The sequence below is a fragment of the Hemiscyllium ocellatum genome, chromosome 42, assembly GCF_020745735.1.
Source record: "Hemiscyllium ocellatum isolate sHemOce1 chromosome 42, sHemOce1.pat.X.cur, whole genome shotgun sequence".
Lineage (NCBI taxonomy): Eukaryota > Metazoa > Chordata > Chondrichthyes > Orectolobiformes > Hemiscylliidae > Hemiscyllium > Hemiscyllium ocellatum.
This window is the reverse complement of record NC_083442.1, coordinates 21,699,909-21,716,739: the sequence shown is the minus strand read 5'-3', so window position 1 is coordinate 21,716,739 and position 16,831 is coordinate 21,699,909. Positions and strand designations below refer to the sequence as shown.

Below are 16,831 nucleotides of genomic sequence, written 5' to 3'. Positions count from 1 at the left end.
GGTCCTTAGACAGCATCTTCCAAGCCCATGACCACTTCCATCTAGAAGGACAAGAGCTGAAAATACATAGGAACACTCACAATCCTGGCACATGGAATGCAGTGGCTCCAGAAGGCAGCTCGCCACTAGCCCCTTAAGACCAATTAGGGACAGACAATAAATGCTGGCCAGCCACTGAAGTCCACGTCCCACTAATGAATAAACAAAAAACTGGCTGAAATCTACCTTCTCCTATCTCATTTTCATAGAGTTTGTCAAGTTGGTGAGTAGGTACTAAATGCAAGTAGTTTTGAATTTTTAGCTAAAAGTTGGGTATCGACTGATGCATGAGATATCTGAAAAATAAATATTCTTTTTGATTAGAGGTCGACTTTTACACAAATTGGACCATAATCGAGTATATGCAACAATGAAGAGACAATCAATTGGATGAAATTGAGAAATACAATTACAGTGTATTTTGTTAAATGCTGTATTGAGTTGACACCTTAAACCATCCAGATAAGGAGAAATTTGTGATATTGTGGATCTCATCTGAGTACCTGCATTGGATTCCAGAGCGATACCATAGTGTCAATCAAGCATGAGGGGAGTTGAACTGGCTACCCTCCTTTATTGATTCACTGCTTCACTTTGTCAAAATGAAGTTAATTTTAAAAAGTATTACTTTATCCCAAACCTAATTAAAATCATGTCTCTAAGGGAGCCAATTTTGCTAGGCTTTCTTGATTTAACTAAAGGTTTGAAGTAACTCCCAGGAGATTACAGTTCAGTTTGAAGTGCATTTCTCCCTTATAAGAGTGCTATTTATTTTCTCTCTGAGCCAGACTTGCATAGTTAGAGCCTGGGATCTTAAGAAGCCACTACTCTTCTGCCCAGCCATGAACACTGTAATGTGGGAGCATCCGATTACAGCGACACAGGTCCAAACACTGAAGAGCTTTGGTTATATTGAAGTTCCTTGCATTGTAAAGACATTGGTATGTGGAGACAAAGGTGAGTGAATTCTCTCTTTCCTTTGAGAAACTATATATATATTATATGTTTGCCTGCTTCATATAGATAGTTCAGATACTAAGCTTGCATTTATATCCCATATTTCAGAACTTTTGAAGTGTAAGAAATGTTGTAGCCAAACTGCACATAGCAAGCTGTGACACAATGACAAATTGATAATATCCAGAAAACTTGTTTTGGTGGTACTGGTCATGACACTGGTGAAAATTCCTCTCAAATCCAACCTTTCTTTGAAAAAGCAGCATGCAATCTTTCACCTTCACTTAGTAAACCTCAGTTTGTTATATTCATCCACAAATGTTTAGGAAAGTTATTGCTTGAAGAAGTTTAAAAACTTGAAATCCCAGATATGAATGCACTTTATTGCGAAAACAGTCTGAAGTATAGTTAACTACTGTTAGCACGGCACTGTGCTGATAATGGGATTTTGGTTTTCTATGTGGAATTATTTGTTAGTTCAATCCAGTCAATCCAATCCCTGCTGGACTTGGGACTGCTTATCTTTCCATGACAGTGCTCTAATCCATTAATCATTATTGTTAGGTTTCCAGAGAAAGCTTTTCCTTATAAATAAAGTCAACATAGTCCCAGAGGACCACAGTGCTACTCTCTCATTTGAGTTTAACCTGAGGGTCTTGAGTGAAGTGTGAGGTTGAAAAGGCAGGACCTTTGTGATGCTAGCTGAAATGGATAGACAGCAGGAGGAAAACAGTTTAAGGGCAGAATATGAAGGCTACTGGGAGAAAGTATCAGGGCAATTTGAAGCTAGGAGACAAGGGGCTTGTCGACAGTTGGAAAGATTATGGGACCCCACTTTGCTTCTTTTGAGGGTGGATTGTCACGTTAGTTACCACTGTCCAATTTTGGCCCCAAACTACATTGGCCCACAGCCAAAGAAATCCAGCCTGACAGAAAACTGGCCAAACTAAATTAAGCAGCAGCAAACTGCTTCAGAGAACAATGCAAACCAAGATCAATGAGGTTATAAATGTTCAAAGTTATCCAGTTACAACCAACCCAATGGTCGTGTATTGGAGAAGTGTTGACTGCCTGAGTATGAGCACTTTACACCTCCTGGCATGGCAACAATGAAGAATGTTGGTGCAATCCCGTTGAATGATTTGAACCCAGCTTGTGACCCCATTGGCCAAAGAATAACAACTCACCTGGGCACCACAACCTCAGCAAAGACTAAGCAAGGACTCATGGGGAAGATTTGCAGCAAGACTTGTGGCAGAAGACTGTTTGACAATCCAAAAGATTCACCCTGACCTGTGAGAGCCACCTTTGTGGAAGAGAGCCAGCCTTATGTTGAAGAGATTCTAATAGCCCAACTCAAACATGTGGATCGTCGCAAGTAATATCCTTTCTCAGACAGAGCTAGAGAGAGTAAATATTGTAGGAATCTGGGAAGTGCTCGTACAGTGTTTTTTTTTAATAAGTAATATTTTGTGAATAAAATAGAGTTGAATTGGAAACCAAATTTCGTGTCCCCTTGTTCACCTAACCCACAGTACCTGCCTAAGGAACAAGAGGCTTGGGTAAAGTGTTTTTAATAAGTAAACTGGTTGAAGTGTCCAAAGCTTGGCCAACACCTTCATGGTGACTTCAGCCAGTACGGAAATTGAAGGTATGCTTTGATGTCAGTCTTTAGTGTAAGCCAGGAATGCTAGCTGGAATGGGTAGACAGGAGGGGCAAACAGTTGCAGAGTAGCATATGAAAGCTGCTGAGAGAAAGTATTAGGGCAAATTGGAGCTAGATGGCAGGGAGCTCACCAACAGTTGGAGAGCTTGTGGGAGCTGTATACTTTGAAGATGGTCCGTCACATTACTTATCGCTGGCAGATCTTTTCTGGATCAAGGACCCGAGAGGTGAGCAGCTTCTCCTTGCCTTCAGTGCCACTTGACAATGACGGTAACAGCCACTGATGCACTCAGAGGCCTAGGATTGGTGAAGTGCAAGGGCAGGGTGAGGGAGTTAGGGTAGGTCTCAGCAGGCCCATTCTCTTGATACAGGGTGCTTGAGAGCCTAATATTTTTCCTGGACACGCTGTACAGTAACTACCCTGCCCACCATTAATTAAATACCTGAAGTGACCAAATTAGGAGAGATGGTGGAGTGGTGATGTCACTGGGCGAGCGATCCAGAACCACAGGACAATGTCAGGGGACCTTGCATACATATCCCACAATAGGCAGATAGCAAGCTTTGAGTTCAATAAAAATCTGGTATGAAGAGTTGGATTAATGACAACTGTGTAACCATAAATGCTAGCCTAGCCAGTGCCATCACAGCCTGTGCGGAAAAAACCAAAAATAATTGAGTCCTCGGGTGAGCATTAATTGTCCATTTGAAGACCTCGAATAGTAGTGAGGTGGTCTTCCTTGCCACGGACTTAAATGGGGCAGAGGTAAGAAGAGAGCAGAGACCCTACCTTGCACTATCTTACGTGTTAATTGTCCACATCTACACATAACCCAGAGGTGGACATTAAATTCTTCTATAGGTTTACTGAGTATTTTTAATCATTAAAAATTTTAGATTGGAACAGAGATCAGGGCACAAGTCAGACAAAAAGAATTAATCTGAGGTTGGATTAAATTTCAGAAACACTGGCTTATTGATGATGGCTAAAGAGTCATGTTGGCTTTCCTTGTAATGTTGATATTTTGCACGAACTTTTATTTTGGGGATTGAATTTTCCCATAAAAAAATCATTACTTATTCAGAGAGGAATTGATTCAGATTGATTTCTACTGAAGTTTTATGTCATTTAAAGTCTGCCTTGCCTCACATCAGCCCCCTGCAATTCCACCCCCCTCCCTGCCAAAAAAACCCCACAGCATTAGCAGATGCACTCATTGGTGGTAAAATCTCTTTGTTTTCCCCTGTTTACCAAAAATTGAGTGAGTGCCTCTCACACCAACTGTTGCTCGTAGCACTCCTACTCTATGGAAAATTCGAGGCAAGATTTGCATTCAAGCAGTAACATCCTCCAATTACTTTTTGGAGCATAAATGCAGTTCATGAATTATATTAAAAAGTTTGTTCTGGCTATTATTTAGTCAGAAACCAGAATTGTTAAAATAGGTTTGCCAGTAGCATTGCAATAAGAGGATAATGGACTGGGCCCTACTTTCTATCTCATTTACCATCCTATAACATAATTTTGATGAAGGGCACAGGTTTTCACAATATCCTGGTCAACGTTTATTCTTGAGTTAACACTGAAAGCAGATGATCTGGTAATTTACTGCTGTTGTGGCAGCTTCTGCTATAACTGCTTGTTATGATTTCTCTATTGGTCCAATCATGGCACTTCAAAAATCCTTTGTAGACTGCTGTATTTGTCGTTACATCCTGAGGTATGGAAAGACAGATTTAAATGCAAATCTTTCTTACAGTACAGACTTTTGAGGAGCAGGAAAAGGCTAATCAAAAGTCAGAATACATACAACTGGTGAAATATAAAATTCAGTTACTTTTGGTAGGCCACCAATAGTGGCCACCAAATTGGTGTATGCGGGCCACCAAATCAGCCAATCTGCATCATAGGATCTGCTGTTAGAAATAGAATGAATGACCAATTTGTTTATTTTCACTGACTAATTGTCGTTGTTATTTGGTGACTGGATATGGGCATCACTGACCAGACCAGCATTTATTGTTGTTAAGAAGATAATGGCAATGCATTGCTACAGTCAAAATGTAAGTACTGTCCCAGTGCTGTTAGGATGGTAGTTCCAGGATGATGGAGGAGCAGTGATAATTTAAAGTCAGTCTGCAGTGGCTTGAAGGGGTAATTGCAAGTGCTAGTTTTGTTATGTACTTACTGCCTTTGTTCTTCAAGCTATTGTTAGGTAGGATAGAGATGTATTTACTTCTTAGGACATTGGGGGGCACTGTGAACCTATAGTTTAAAATGATGACCAAAGTAATTTTAATTCTGGGCTTGTTGCCATGACAACTAACAAAGCTGATGTTCAAATGAAAGAACATCAGCAAGGTCAATTTTGCCTGCTAAACTAAGTGATTAGATTAAGGTAAACTATGTGATAATAAGACTAGGAAAAATGTCTCGATCATAGTAATTCTTTGTGTCTATGATACAGAATGTCTCAAATATATGTAAAGCCTTTGTAAAAATGTTTCCAGAATACATAGAACCTTTGTTTGCAAATTATACCATTTTGAAGAAGGCTTTTGTTTGTGAAAGATCACGTTGCATGAATTGAGATTAGAAAATAGTATAACTAACGGAGCTTATCGATAGATTTTCAGAACTTGTACATTTTCTCCAGCGAACCATTCGATCTTTCGTGCTTCACTGTAACAGCTAAGTTTCTGCAGCTAAATAAATGTAACTCCAATTATATCAAATAATTGGGTAAGTGTGGTCTCTCCTTAAAAGAACATGCTTGGACGTTATTTCGTCCCAACACTATTAAAGATTGTGGTTTCAAAGGGACTGTCAAAGTTAAGAAGAGAATGTAGGTTAGGACAGTGAGAGAGCTCCTTGCTCCTTTTTGAATAAAGATGTGTAATGCATCAGCCTGACATTTTTGAACAGTTCCTGCTCACTTGCCTTGTGAATCTTTCTCTCTCAAGCCATTTACAAGAGAGAAATTTGTTCTCTAAGATAGAAAGACCCCATATTTCAATTAGAAGTGGACTGTCAATCATTGCATCAAAATGATGGTGTGTGCCTGAGCAAATGTGTCTTGGGAAAAAATTGCTCTGGCCATTTTGAATTTAGATTACTTACAGTGTGGAAACAGGCCCTTCGGCCCAACAAGTCCACACCGACCCGCCGAAGCGCAACCCACCCATACCCATACATTTACCCCCTACCTAACACTACGGGCAATTTAGCATGGCCAATTCACCTGAACCGCACATCTTTGTGACTGTGGGAGGAAACCGGAGCACCCGGAGGAAACCCACGCAGACACGGGGAGAATGTGCAAACTCCACACAGACAGTCGCCCGAGGCGGGAATTGAACCCGGGTCCCTGGTGCTGTGAGGCAGCAGTGCTAACCACTGTGCCACCGTGCCGCCCAAAATATACCAGTAAAATTTAGTTGGCTACTGCTTCTGCCTTATAATAAAAATCTAACTTAGTAGCTGAGCTTGCAAAATATTGTCCTTTCCTTTTCAAATGCACTATACAATATACTTAAGTAATTAAAAAAAGGTGATTCATTGCTCAGTGTTGACTGCCAATTCATCAAAACAGTGTAGAACGCATTTGCAATGAAACTACAGAGAAGTGTAAGAATTACAGAGTAGTTATAGCCTTTTAATTATTCAAACATAGGCTGGGGTCATAGTAGTAGTAAGGTTAGAGAGGGACAAGAAGTCCGAGGGAGATTTTTGTGACATGCTGAAGGGTCATGAGGATTTTGCTTAATTCTGGGTCATGCTGAATGTTTTTTTTAAGGCAAAACAGATCCTGTGAAATAGGCATTTTTTCTTGGATTTAGCTTTTCAGAAAAAGATATATCCATCACTTTGTCCCTTGAGATGACTTATTCCTGTCCCCAAGTCTGCACAGTAATGATAGTATTTTAGCATTGGAGTTCCTGGACTGTTATGACGTTCAGGTGTGTTGCTGCTGGAGTTGTCAATGAGCAGGGGAGTGGAGTGACTGATACACACCGATTCTTCCACAGTTCTGGTGAAGCCCGATGATAGAGATAGCTGACAAAATTGGAGATCACAATCCACTGCATGCACAAGGATCTAGCATATACGTGTTGTTGCCTCAAATCCTATGAGCCCACAGTCCTCTTTGCTTGTGGCATGGCAATGAGCAGAGAGGGTGCTCCAGGTCAGTCAGCCCCTGTGACATCAGCAGCCACATTACTGTGGCAGCAAACTAAATGCTTCCCAAAATGTCAGTAAGATCCTCCCCTACTCATTGCTGCTTTTCATGCCTTATGTCACACTTCATTTTAATTTCTCCACATTGGTGAATATGTCTTCAGCTTCCTAGATTCTAAAGTTTGGATTTCCTTCCCTAATTCCTCTGCCCTGTTCTTCTGTAAGTTTCTTCTCAAAATCTACTTGTTTAACCAAACTTTTGGTTATTTGTCCTGATGTCTCTTTGAGGTACTGGACTTTATTTGGGAATACTGCTGTGATATACTTGGAATGTTTTATTGTGATAAATGAGCTATCTAAATGCAACTTGTTCGTTGTGTGCCAAATGATTGGAACCCAAATCTGTAATCGGGTTGAATGTTCAAATTTCTGTAGATCACATCAGTTTTTTTGCGAGTTTGAAAAATGTTTAATTTGGTACTGCTTTTCTTTTCATGTTGCTTCATATCATTTTCTCAAGTTAGAAAAATTTAGAAAAGGAAATGATTCTGTACAATCCAGGGATGTCTGGAGAGTTGCATATGTTGCTGAAAGGATCAAAGATAAGCCTTGAATGAAGCAAAAAGTGCAAACTTTAGATACAACCTGCCTGAATCCTAAGTCCAATAGGAGTGCCCAATCTTAGTGAGTATGCATTTGTTGTTTTGCTACACCTGGTATCGTGAGGTGCTTCCACAGTCATCTGTTCTTAGTTTAAATTTTCATTTGAATTTGTTTCTGTTCTTTTAACATTTAAATTTTGCCATCCTCAAGAATGCTATTGCACCAGGTAAATTACTAAACAAATAGTTGTTGTCTTAACTGACTCACTTTACCTGAACACATGACTTACATATTTCAGCAAAATATACCTATTATTTGGTTTACCTCAAAGAAAGTGTAATGGCAGAAATGAAGTGCCTGTTAAGCCACAAGTAAAGCAGCAGGATGATTTCAAGGCTCTTGCTAATTTCGTTCTAAGAGTGTGAAGGAAGCTGATTCACTGATTATATTGCAAAAAGGAATTGGAGCAATACTCGAGGGGATAAATCATACCTGACATTAGCAAAAGAGTTGGGCAGTGCACCTAATTGACATTGTTCTCCCAAAGAGCTGGCATTCACATGAAAGGCTGAATAGTTTCCTGTGCTGCATGATTCTGTATGGAATCATATTGGCATCAGGCATCACCGGTAACCCATGTGAGGAGCCATTCTTTAAATTTGATCCAAGGCAATGGATTTCACTTATTTTTACAACTGCGAGGGTGGAGATGAACATCATATCCTGCCATTCCTCCCATCTGAATATTCCATTTTTGGACATTCTTTCACGCCATCCTCCTGTAAATCTTGGAAATTGAGATTAAACAGAAAATGCTGGTGAAACTCAGGAGATCTGACAGCAACTATGTAGAGAGAAGCAGAGCTAGCATTTTGAGTCGCATATGACTCTTCAAAATTAAACTTGGCAGCTTTCACACGATAGCCCACTAAAAAAGTTTTGTAGCCGAGGCTTTTTTGATGCATTTTTATTGTGAGAGTAAACGAAAAGTGGTTTTCAGACTTGGTCTGTAGAAAGAATATTGATCTCAACCTAAACTGTTTCACTTTTCACAGATGCTACTTTGGTTGCTGCATTTCTTCAGCAGTCTTCTTATTTCAGAGCTCCAGCATCTGCAAGCCTTTTGTCATATTTGACTTGTGTTAGTCTCTGTCTTAGTACTCCCCTGATCTATCGATGCTTTGGGATCAGAATATTGCTTCGTGTTTCAATCCAAACTGTCACAATCCCAGTGAGAACAAAATTAGAAAATGTAATGGGGTTGTTGACCTATCTTAACTTTCCTTGAAGGTCAAGAGCCCTTCAATATCATTCTAGAAAAATTGCAGAGAGGCTGATACAACCCAAACTTTAAATTTTGATCTGCAATGTATATTGTCTCAAGAAGGGAGGATGGAGTATTGCTGATTTCTCTAAGGAATAATGCTGGAAAAGATGGTCTTGCATTGCAAAATCAGACTGTGTATTATTGTCCCATTCTTTCAATCATGCAATCTTCCAATCAAAGCAAAAATGCCTAGAGGATAGATCACATCTGTAACATTAACCCAATTTTTCTTTACATGCTATTAATTGAAAATAAAGATGTAAACATTTGCTCTTGGGGCTGGGACCTCCATTTCTGGTAAAAATTGATGGTGTGCCTTCATGCACTTGTTTGGTTTGTAACTCAGCCATTTAATAGCTGCTGGGCATTTAATTGGATCTAGTCTAGACATTTTCCTCCTTCCAAAAGGAAATCTCACCCCTAGGATCTGCCAGCTAATTGTCCCAACAGCATCACCAGGAGTGGTGAGCAATAAAGAGGAAACCCCAATGAAGCCTGGGCTTGTCAGTAATTGTGAGGTCCTGATGGGGCCAAGTTGAGGTCTCTAAAAGTGGGGCCAGGATCATCTGAGTTGGAGGGGAAGGGAATAAGTAGGAAATTCCCTTGGCATGAGAACCTGGAAGTGAGAAATGCCCTTTTTCTCAGCCAACCAGCCAGTTTCATCTTGCCAGTTAAACTCTTGATATTGGACTCCATTAATTGGTCTCAATAAACCATAGGTAATGTATTCCTCGTCGTTTCCTTGGTAAAATTGCAGTGGGAAAAATAGGCTGTGGGAAGTCACCACTGCTGTTTTACGGCTCCCATGCTCTGCATTTCTAAGCCTTGAATATTTGATTTGATTTATTGTTGCTGGTAGATTTAACAGTTACAATGAAAAGTGTTGTCTTATGTGATTTACAGGTAAATCATATGATACATGTGCATCAGGGTAACAGAACAGAGTGCAGGATACAATGTTACAGCTACTGAGAAAGTGAAGAGAGTGATCACCTTAATTTCCATAACATTCTGAACCATGGCTGACACTTCATTTGTAATATATTTGCAGTGTTTGAAGGGAACATCTCTGCGACACCCGCACCATTCAACCCCACCAGTTTCCTCATTTCCCCTCTCCCACCTTACCCCAGTTCCAAACTTCCACCTCAGCACCATCCTCATGACCTGTCCCATCTGTCAATTGTCCTTCCCACCTATCCGCTCCATCCTCCTCTCCGAGCCATCACCTGTACCCCTTCCACCATTCACCTATTGCACTCTCAACTACCTTCTCCCCAGCCCCACCCCCTCCCATTTATCTCTCCACCCCCGAGGCTTCCAGCCTCATTCCTGATGAAGGGCCCCTGCCCGAAATGTCAATTTTCCTGCTCTTCGGATGCTGTCTGACCTGCTGTGCTTTTCTAGCACCACACTAATCTTGACTCTAATCTCGAGTTTTTGCAGTCCTCACTTTCATCTAAAGGCTTTTGAGACATGAGTTAAAATCCCATAACAGCTGGTGAAATTTAAATTCAACTTTTTATTTTTAAACTAAAGACTATTCTGACTAACCGTGACCAAGAAACTGCCATTAATTGACATAAAAGCTCATCTGGTTTTCTATTGTCTTTTAGTGAAGAAAATCTGCCATCCTTAACTGATATCACTTAACTGATTCAAGACCCACAGTAATATGTTTGCTTCTAACTGCCCTCTGAAATGGCCTGGCTGTCTTCAGTTCAAAAGGTGATTAGGACAACAAATGCTGGCCTTACTGGTAACACCCACATCCCATTAAAAAATGTTAGTTTTTTAAGTTTTCTAATTTGCTGGGTTTTTTTTAGAAAGCAGGGGACTTTTGGAAGATTGCAAGCAATGCATCACTGTTTCTAAAACTCATGTTTTGCAGATCCTACGATGCAGGCAGTCAGATCCATGGGACTTCTGTAGGCCTTTAATCACAATGTTTTCCCTGTTCTTTTTCCTTTACATTGATCTTTGTTTCAAGTTATTTTTTCCTTTTGTCTTGATTTTAAATTATTTTTTAATATATTTTTCTGCAACAAAGACTGATGCAAAATTCATGTTCAACATTACTATTTTCCTTGCTTCCCATTATTAATTCAGGAGTCTCATGCTTTAAAGGACCAAAACTAATTTTGCTGCTACTTTTTTTTTTCATATACCTTTAGCAACTCTTACTGTCTAATTTAATATTTTTAATAGTTTAATCTCTTATTCTAATTTTTCCTCATTTGTTAGACATTTATTGTTGGTTTCTAAAATACCTTTCACCCACCACTAATCTTTGCAGTATTATACCTGTTTTCTTTCAATTTAGTGTTATTCTTAACTCCCTTAGTTGGCCATAGATGGTGCATCCTGCTCATTGCCTTTCTTTCTCAACAGAGTATATTTTTGGTGAGAGTAATAAAAGATTCTCTTAAACCTCTGCCGCTACTTTGCTTCAGTTTAACCTTTTCCAGTCTACTTTTGCCAACACTGTCTTCATACCCTTGTAATGACCTTTATTTAAGCTTATAACACTGAACCTGGTTCTATTTAATGGTACAGTGGATAAATAGTTAGCACTGCAGCCTCATAACGCCAGGAACCCTGGTTTGATTCCACCCTCAAGCAAAAGTCTGTGTGGCGCTTGCACATTCAGTCTGTGTCTGTATGGATTTCTTCCAGTGCTCAGTTTTCCTCCCACAGTTCAAAGATGTGCAAGTTAGGTGGATTGGCCATGATAACTTGCCCATTATGTCCAGGGATGTGTAGATAAGATGGATTAGCCTTGGGGAATGCAGGGTTACAAGCAAAGAGGGTGGGTCTGGATGGGATGCTCTTTGGAAGGTTTGTATGAATTTGATGGGCTGAATGGTCTGCTTCCTCACTGTAGTGATTCTGTGATTCTCACCGTCAAGCTATGACTTAATCTGGGTTTTCTGGCTTTCAGACTTTGAAGTTGAGGCTTTGTTTGACTGACATCCAGAACCAGAATTCTGGATGGGAATATATTAAGAATTCAGGGGTCAGCCTTTTCTCATTATAAGCACTCCAGCTTCTGATTTGAAGGGTTGTCGGAAGACTGAAGCACAAAGTCTAAGTTTATACTGCAATGACCTTAGCTGGAATGGTGCACTGTTGCTGGTCCTGTCTTTTGAATGAGACATCAAACTAAGGCCTTGTCTTCTGGCTCAGTTGGGCATAGGAGATCCCATGACTTTGCTTCAATGAACAGTTGAATCTGTGATGTCCAGTGCAACATATTTATCTTCAAGCTATCTTGAGCTAGTGAGAGTGCTGCAAGTGGTGGGAGAATATAATTATCGTATGAAATGTTCACATAGGAAATTTCCATTATCAATATAGGAAATTCATAATCATAAATAGCTGACATAACTGTTGTTTACATGAGAAATGTGTACAGGTGTAAAATCCTTAATGATAGCTGTCCAGTCTATTGTAAGAAAACATGCAAGGAATAATCCTGACTTGATCATTGGGGAGCAATTTTAACATGTACGTCTTGCAATTTCTGGTACACCACTGTTTTATAATCTTTATGAAATTATTCACATTGATAATGGCTCTGTAGATGCTTTGTGTCAGCAGCATCTGGAAATATTGATCTTGCTCAGATGATCCAGTATGCATAGACATGATATATGTTGTAGATAGTGAGTCAGCGGGCAGAATTGCATCACTTGTGACATTTGTGCAATCAAAAGTTCTATGCTAACTCCTACACATTCTTTTATAGAGAAGCTGGCCAAAAGAAACCTAGGTTGCAAAATGACTTTTTTTTGTTCATTCTTTTAGAAATGAATAATAGACCAGAACAATGAGGTGCTAAAGGGCAAAAGTAGTGAAAGCATAATGTCTGTGGAGATCTATTTGGATTAAAGTAAATTATCCGATATCAGTAAATGTGTCTACAGTAAATTTATCATAACAAATGAATTGCCTCAAAACATTCTTCCAAAAAGACAGCTACACAACTTAACAAAAACTTGTTCAGCTTCTAACAGAATTTCAGATTGCACTGAGCCTGCTCTCAAAGGCATGTTGAATTCAAACTGAACCAGTTGTAGGAGAATTATCATATTGCAGGCAGGGAGGTGGACAAAATTTAATTATTTCATTTTTTTTCCCCTCCATATGCTGAAGTTTTTTAAAAAATAACATTGTTATTCCTCTTCCTTTTCAAATAGGCTGTGGTGTATTGTCCCAAACCTTCTCTGCAAGAATACTAAGCGATAGTTCAAAATGCCCATGTGTTTTTTTTTGGACTAAATCCAGAAAGTCAGTGACCATTGAAGGTTTTTGTGTCCATGGTGCACACCCAGGACAGAGATGTTAACACAGGAGCAAGATGGTTGATTGAAATGTTAAACAATTGGAAGATCGGCCTCGTTCCTATGGACAGAGCAAAAGTGTTCCGCAAAGCCATCGCCCAGTCTGTTTGATCTCACCAATGTAAAGGAGATCACATTGTGAGCAATAAATAAAGTAGACTAGATTGAAAGAAGTACGTGTAAAATGCTGCTTCATCTGTAAGGTGTGTTTGTGGTGCTGGATAGTGAGGGCAGAGCAGGTGAGTGGCAAATGTTACACCTTCTGTGATTGCATTGGAAGCAGCCATGGGAGGTGAGGAAATGTTATGAGTGATGGAGGAGTGGACAAGGGTGTCTCAGAGAGAATGGTCTCTGCGGAATGCTGACATGGAGGAAAGGGGAAAGATGTGTTTGGTAGTGGTATGCTGCTAGAGGTGGTAGAAATGGCAGCGAATGATCCTTTGAATGTGAGGAGTGGTGATGTGGATACTGAGGACAAGGGCCACTTATAGTTCTATTGGGAAGGGAATAGGTGAGAATGTAAGTGCGAGATGGTTCAGACATGGTTGAAGACCCTGTCAATCATGGTTGGGGAAGTCTTCAGTTGAAGAGAAAGGATGACATGTCAAAGGCACTTCGGTGAATTTAGTCTAATTAATCTGAGATCACAAACACACAGATCAGACTGAGAACTGACAAGGATTTATTTAACAAACAGCGATATTGTGGAAGAGACTAGACCCCACTGAAACAGTCACTGACAGGCTGTTCAGAAGGAACCACAGCTTCTTCCCTGAACAGAAAATACAGTGGAGTTTTATACCCTTACAACAATACCCTTACAACCCTTACCCTTATACGGGCGGCACGGTGGCACAGTGGTTAGCACTGCTGCCTCACAGCGCCTGTAGACCTGGGTTCAATTCCTGACTCAGGCGACTGACTGTGTGGAGTTTGCACGTTCTCCCTGTGTCTGTGTGGGTTTCCTCCGGGTGCTCCGGTTTCCTCCCACAGTCCAAAGATGTGCGGGTCAGGTGAATTGGCCAAGCTAAATTGCCCGTAGTGTTAGGTAAGGGGTAAATGTAGGGGTATGGGTGGGTTGCGCTTCGGCGGGTCGGTGTGGACTTGTTGGGCCGAAGGGCCTGTTTCCACACTGTAAGTCTAATCTAAAAAAAACAATGAAGTGTGAGTTGTGAGACAGTGGTGTGAGTTATACAACAAAGAGAAATAAAGGTCATGAATTGAAAACATTAAATTGTCCAGTTGCTGACAATGAGTTTCTTAATTGACTCAGGAGATTCCGATCCTTGGTTGGAGTAGGCGTTAATGGGTTTCATCCTGGTATCAATGTGTTTGTATTGTTGAGGGGGGCAGGCGAAATACCTTTTTGGTGCCTCCTTGTCTGGGTACCCTTTGTAAAGGCTTGACTCTTGGTGGGAGCAGCTGTGCCCTAAGGACATCAGAGGTGGCTGGGCTATTGTGGAGCAGGAGGCGCATTATCAGTTAATCTGAAGAAGTATATTCTCTTGGGCTGGGGCTGGATGAGTCATGTCCTGAGGTATGTGTGATGGCAGGTTTGGCTAATTTGAGGCATTGTGAGTAGGCTCAGTGGCTAAGTGCAGACATTTTGTGTTGTCTGTTTTGTAGCCATGTCATGGGGAGGCCGGGACCTGTATTTCCTCTGACAGGTGGCATCATCACAACAGATGTGATGACAGTTACGCTGGGAGAATGTAATGGAAATCTTGCAGGAACCAGGGTGTAAGGAATTGTAGTCGGAGTAACTATGGAAGTCAGTGGAGTTTGAAGTGGATTCCAGAAATGGAAACTGTGAAGTCAAGAAAGGGAAGCATCAGAGATGGACATTTTGGAGATGAGTGAAAAATGGAAATTAGAAGGAAGCTTTTCCAAAATGCAGCTGAGAGCAGGAAGCAGCACTGATGTACTTTCCAAATACCCCACAAAGACTCATGCATTGCTGGGGCCTATGCCAGTCCCTAAGCCAAATCTTTGACTTAGTTTCTCCACTTCAGACAATGCAGCATTCTCTCAGGATTGCACTAGCCTGTCAGGTTGGGTTACTTGTTCAAGTATTTAGTATGGAATTTTAACTCTCAATTTTAATGAATCAGAGATAAGAGTTAATTTCATGGCCTTGTCTAAGACATTATAAAGACACTTTCTAGCTAGAATGTTGGAATAATGCTGCCCTATCAAGAATATAATCTCCAACTTAATTGTTAGACAACTCGAAGAGCTCTGGAAATTAAGTTCAGATTAGAAGGTAAAATTTCTGATGTCTCATAGGCTGATATAATAATCTAAAACTCATCAGCATGAATTGTGGTTTTGTCTGCATATTGATAACAAGTACATCTGTGCTGAGGGAGGATATTATCGAAAATACATCCAGGGAAATTGTTTGGGTGGAACTGAGAAATAAGAAAGGGATGATCACCTTATTGGGATTGTCTTATAGACCCCCCCAGTAGTCAGAGGGAAATTGCGAAACAAACTTGTAAGGATATCTCAGCTATCTGTAAGAATAATAGCGTAGTTATGGTGGGGGATTTTAATTTTCCAACCATCGACTGGGATTGCCATAGTGTAAAAGGTTTAGATGGAGAGGAATTTGTTAAGTGTGTACAAGACAATTTTCTGAATCAATATGTGGATGTAGCTACTAGAGAAGATGCAAAACTTGACCTACTCTTGGGAAATAAGGCAGGGCAGGTGACTGAGGTGTCAGTGGGGGAGCACTTTGGGGCCAGTGACCATAATTCTTTTCGTTTTAAAATAGTGATGGAAAAGGATAGACCAGACCTAGAAGTTGAAGTTCTAAGTTGGAGAAAGGACAATTTTGATGGTATTAGGCAAGAACTTTCGAAAGCTGATTGGAGGCAGATATTCGCAGGTAAAGGGACGGCTGGAAAATGGGAAGCCTTCAGGAATGAGATAATAAGAATCCAGAGAAAATATATTCCTGTCAGGGTGAAAGGGAATGCTGGTAGGTATAGTGAATGCTGGATGCCTAAAGAAATTGAGGGTTTGGTTAAGAAAACGAAAGAAGCATATGTCAGGTATTGACAGGATAGATCGAGTGAATCCTTAGAGTATAAAGGAAGTAGGAGTATACTTGAGAGGGAAATCAGGAGGGCAAAACGGGGACATGAGCTAGCGTTGGCAAATAGAATTAAGGAGAATCCAATGAGTTTTTACAAATACATTAAGGACATAAGGGTGACTAGAGAGAGAATATGGCCCTTGAAGATCAGCAAGGCGGACTTTGTGTGGAGCCACAGAAAATGGAGATACTAAATGAATATTTTGCATCAGTATTTACTGTGGAAAAGGATATGGAAGATATAGACTGTAGTGAAATAGATGGTGACATCTTGCAAAATGTCCAGATTACAGAGGAGGAAGTGCTGGATGTCCTGAAACGGTTAAAAGTGGGTAATTCCCCAGGACCTGATCAGGTGTACCCGAGAACTCTGTGAGAAGCTAGAGAAGTGATTGCTGGGCCTCTTGCTGAGATCTTTGTATCATTGATAGTCACAGGTGAGGTGCCGGAAGACTGGAGGTTGGCAAACGTGGTGCCACTGTTTAAGAAAGGCAGTAAAGACAAGCCAGGGAACTATAGACTGTTGAGCCTGACCTCGGAGGTGGGCAAGTTGTTGGAGGGAATCCAGAGGGACAAGATATATATGTATTTGGAAAGGCAAGGACTGATTCGG

The 16,831-nt window shown here is 40.6% G+C and overlaps 1 protein-coding gene across 4 annotated transcripts in view; it reads left to right on the top strand.

Annotated features, from left to right (window-relative positions):
- The window catches only part of ppcdc (phosphopantothenoylcysteine decarboxylase), a 72,761-nt gene that overhangs the window by 29,884 nt on the left and 26,046 nt on the right, over positions 1–16,831 (top strand). For 3 of the 4 annotated variants that reach the window (XM_060853639.1, XM_060853638.1, XM_060853637.1), the window contains one exon: positions 828–996. The exons of the other annotated variant lie outside the window; for it this stretch is intronic. In XM_060853639.1, coding sequence (XP_060709622.1) covers positions 828–996 — 169 coding nt within the window. The remainder of the gene's footprint in view (positions 1–827; positions 997–16,831) is intronic. 4 annotated transcript variants of the gene reach the window in all.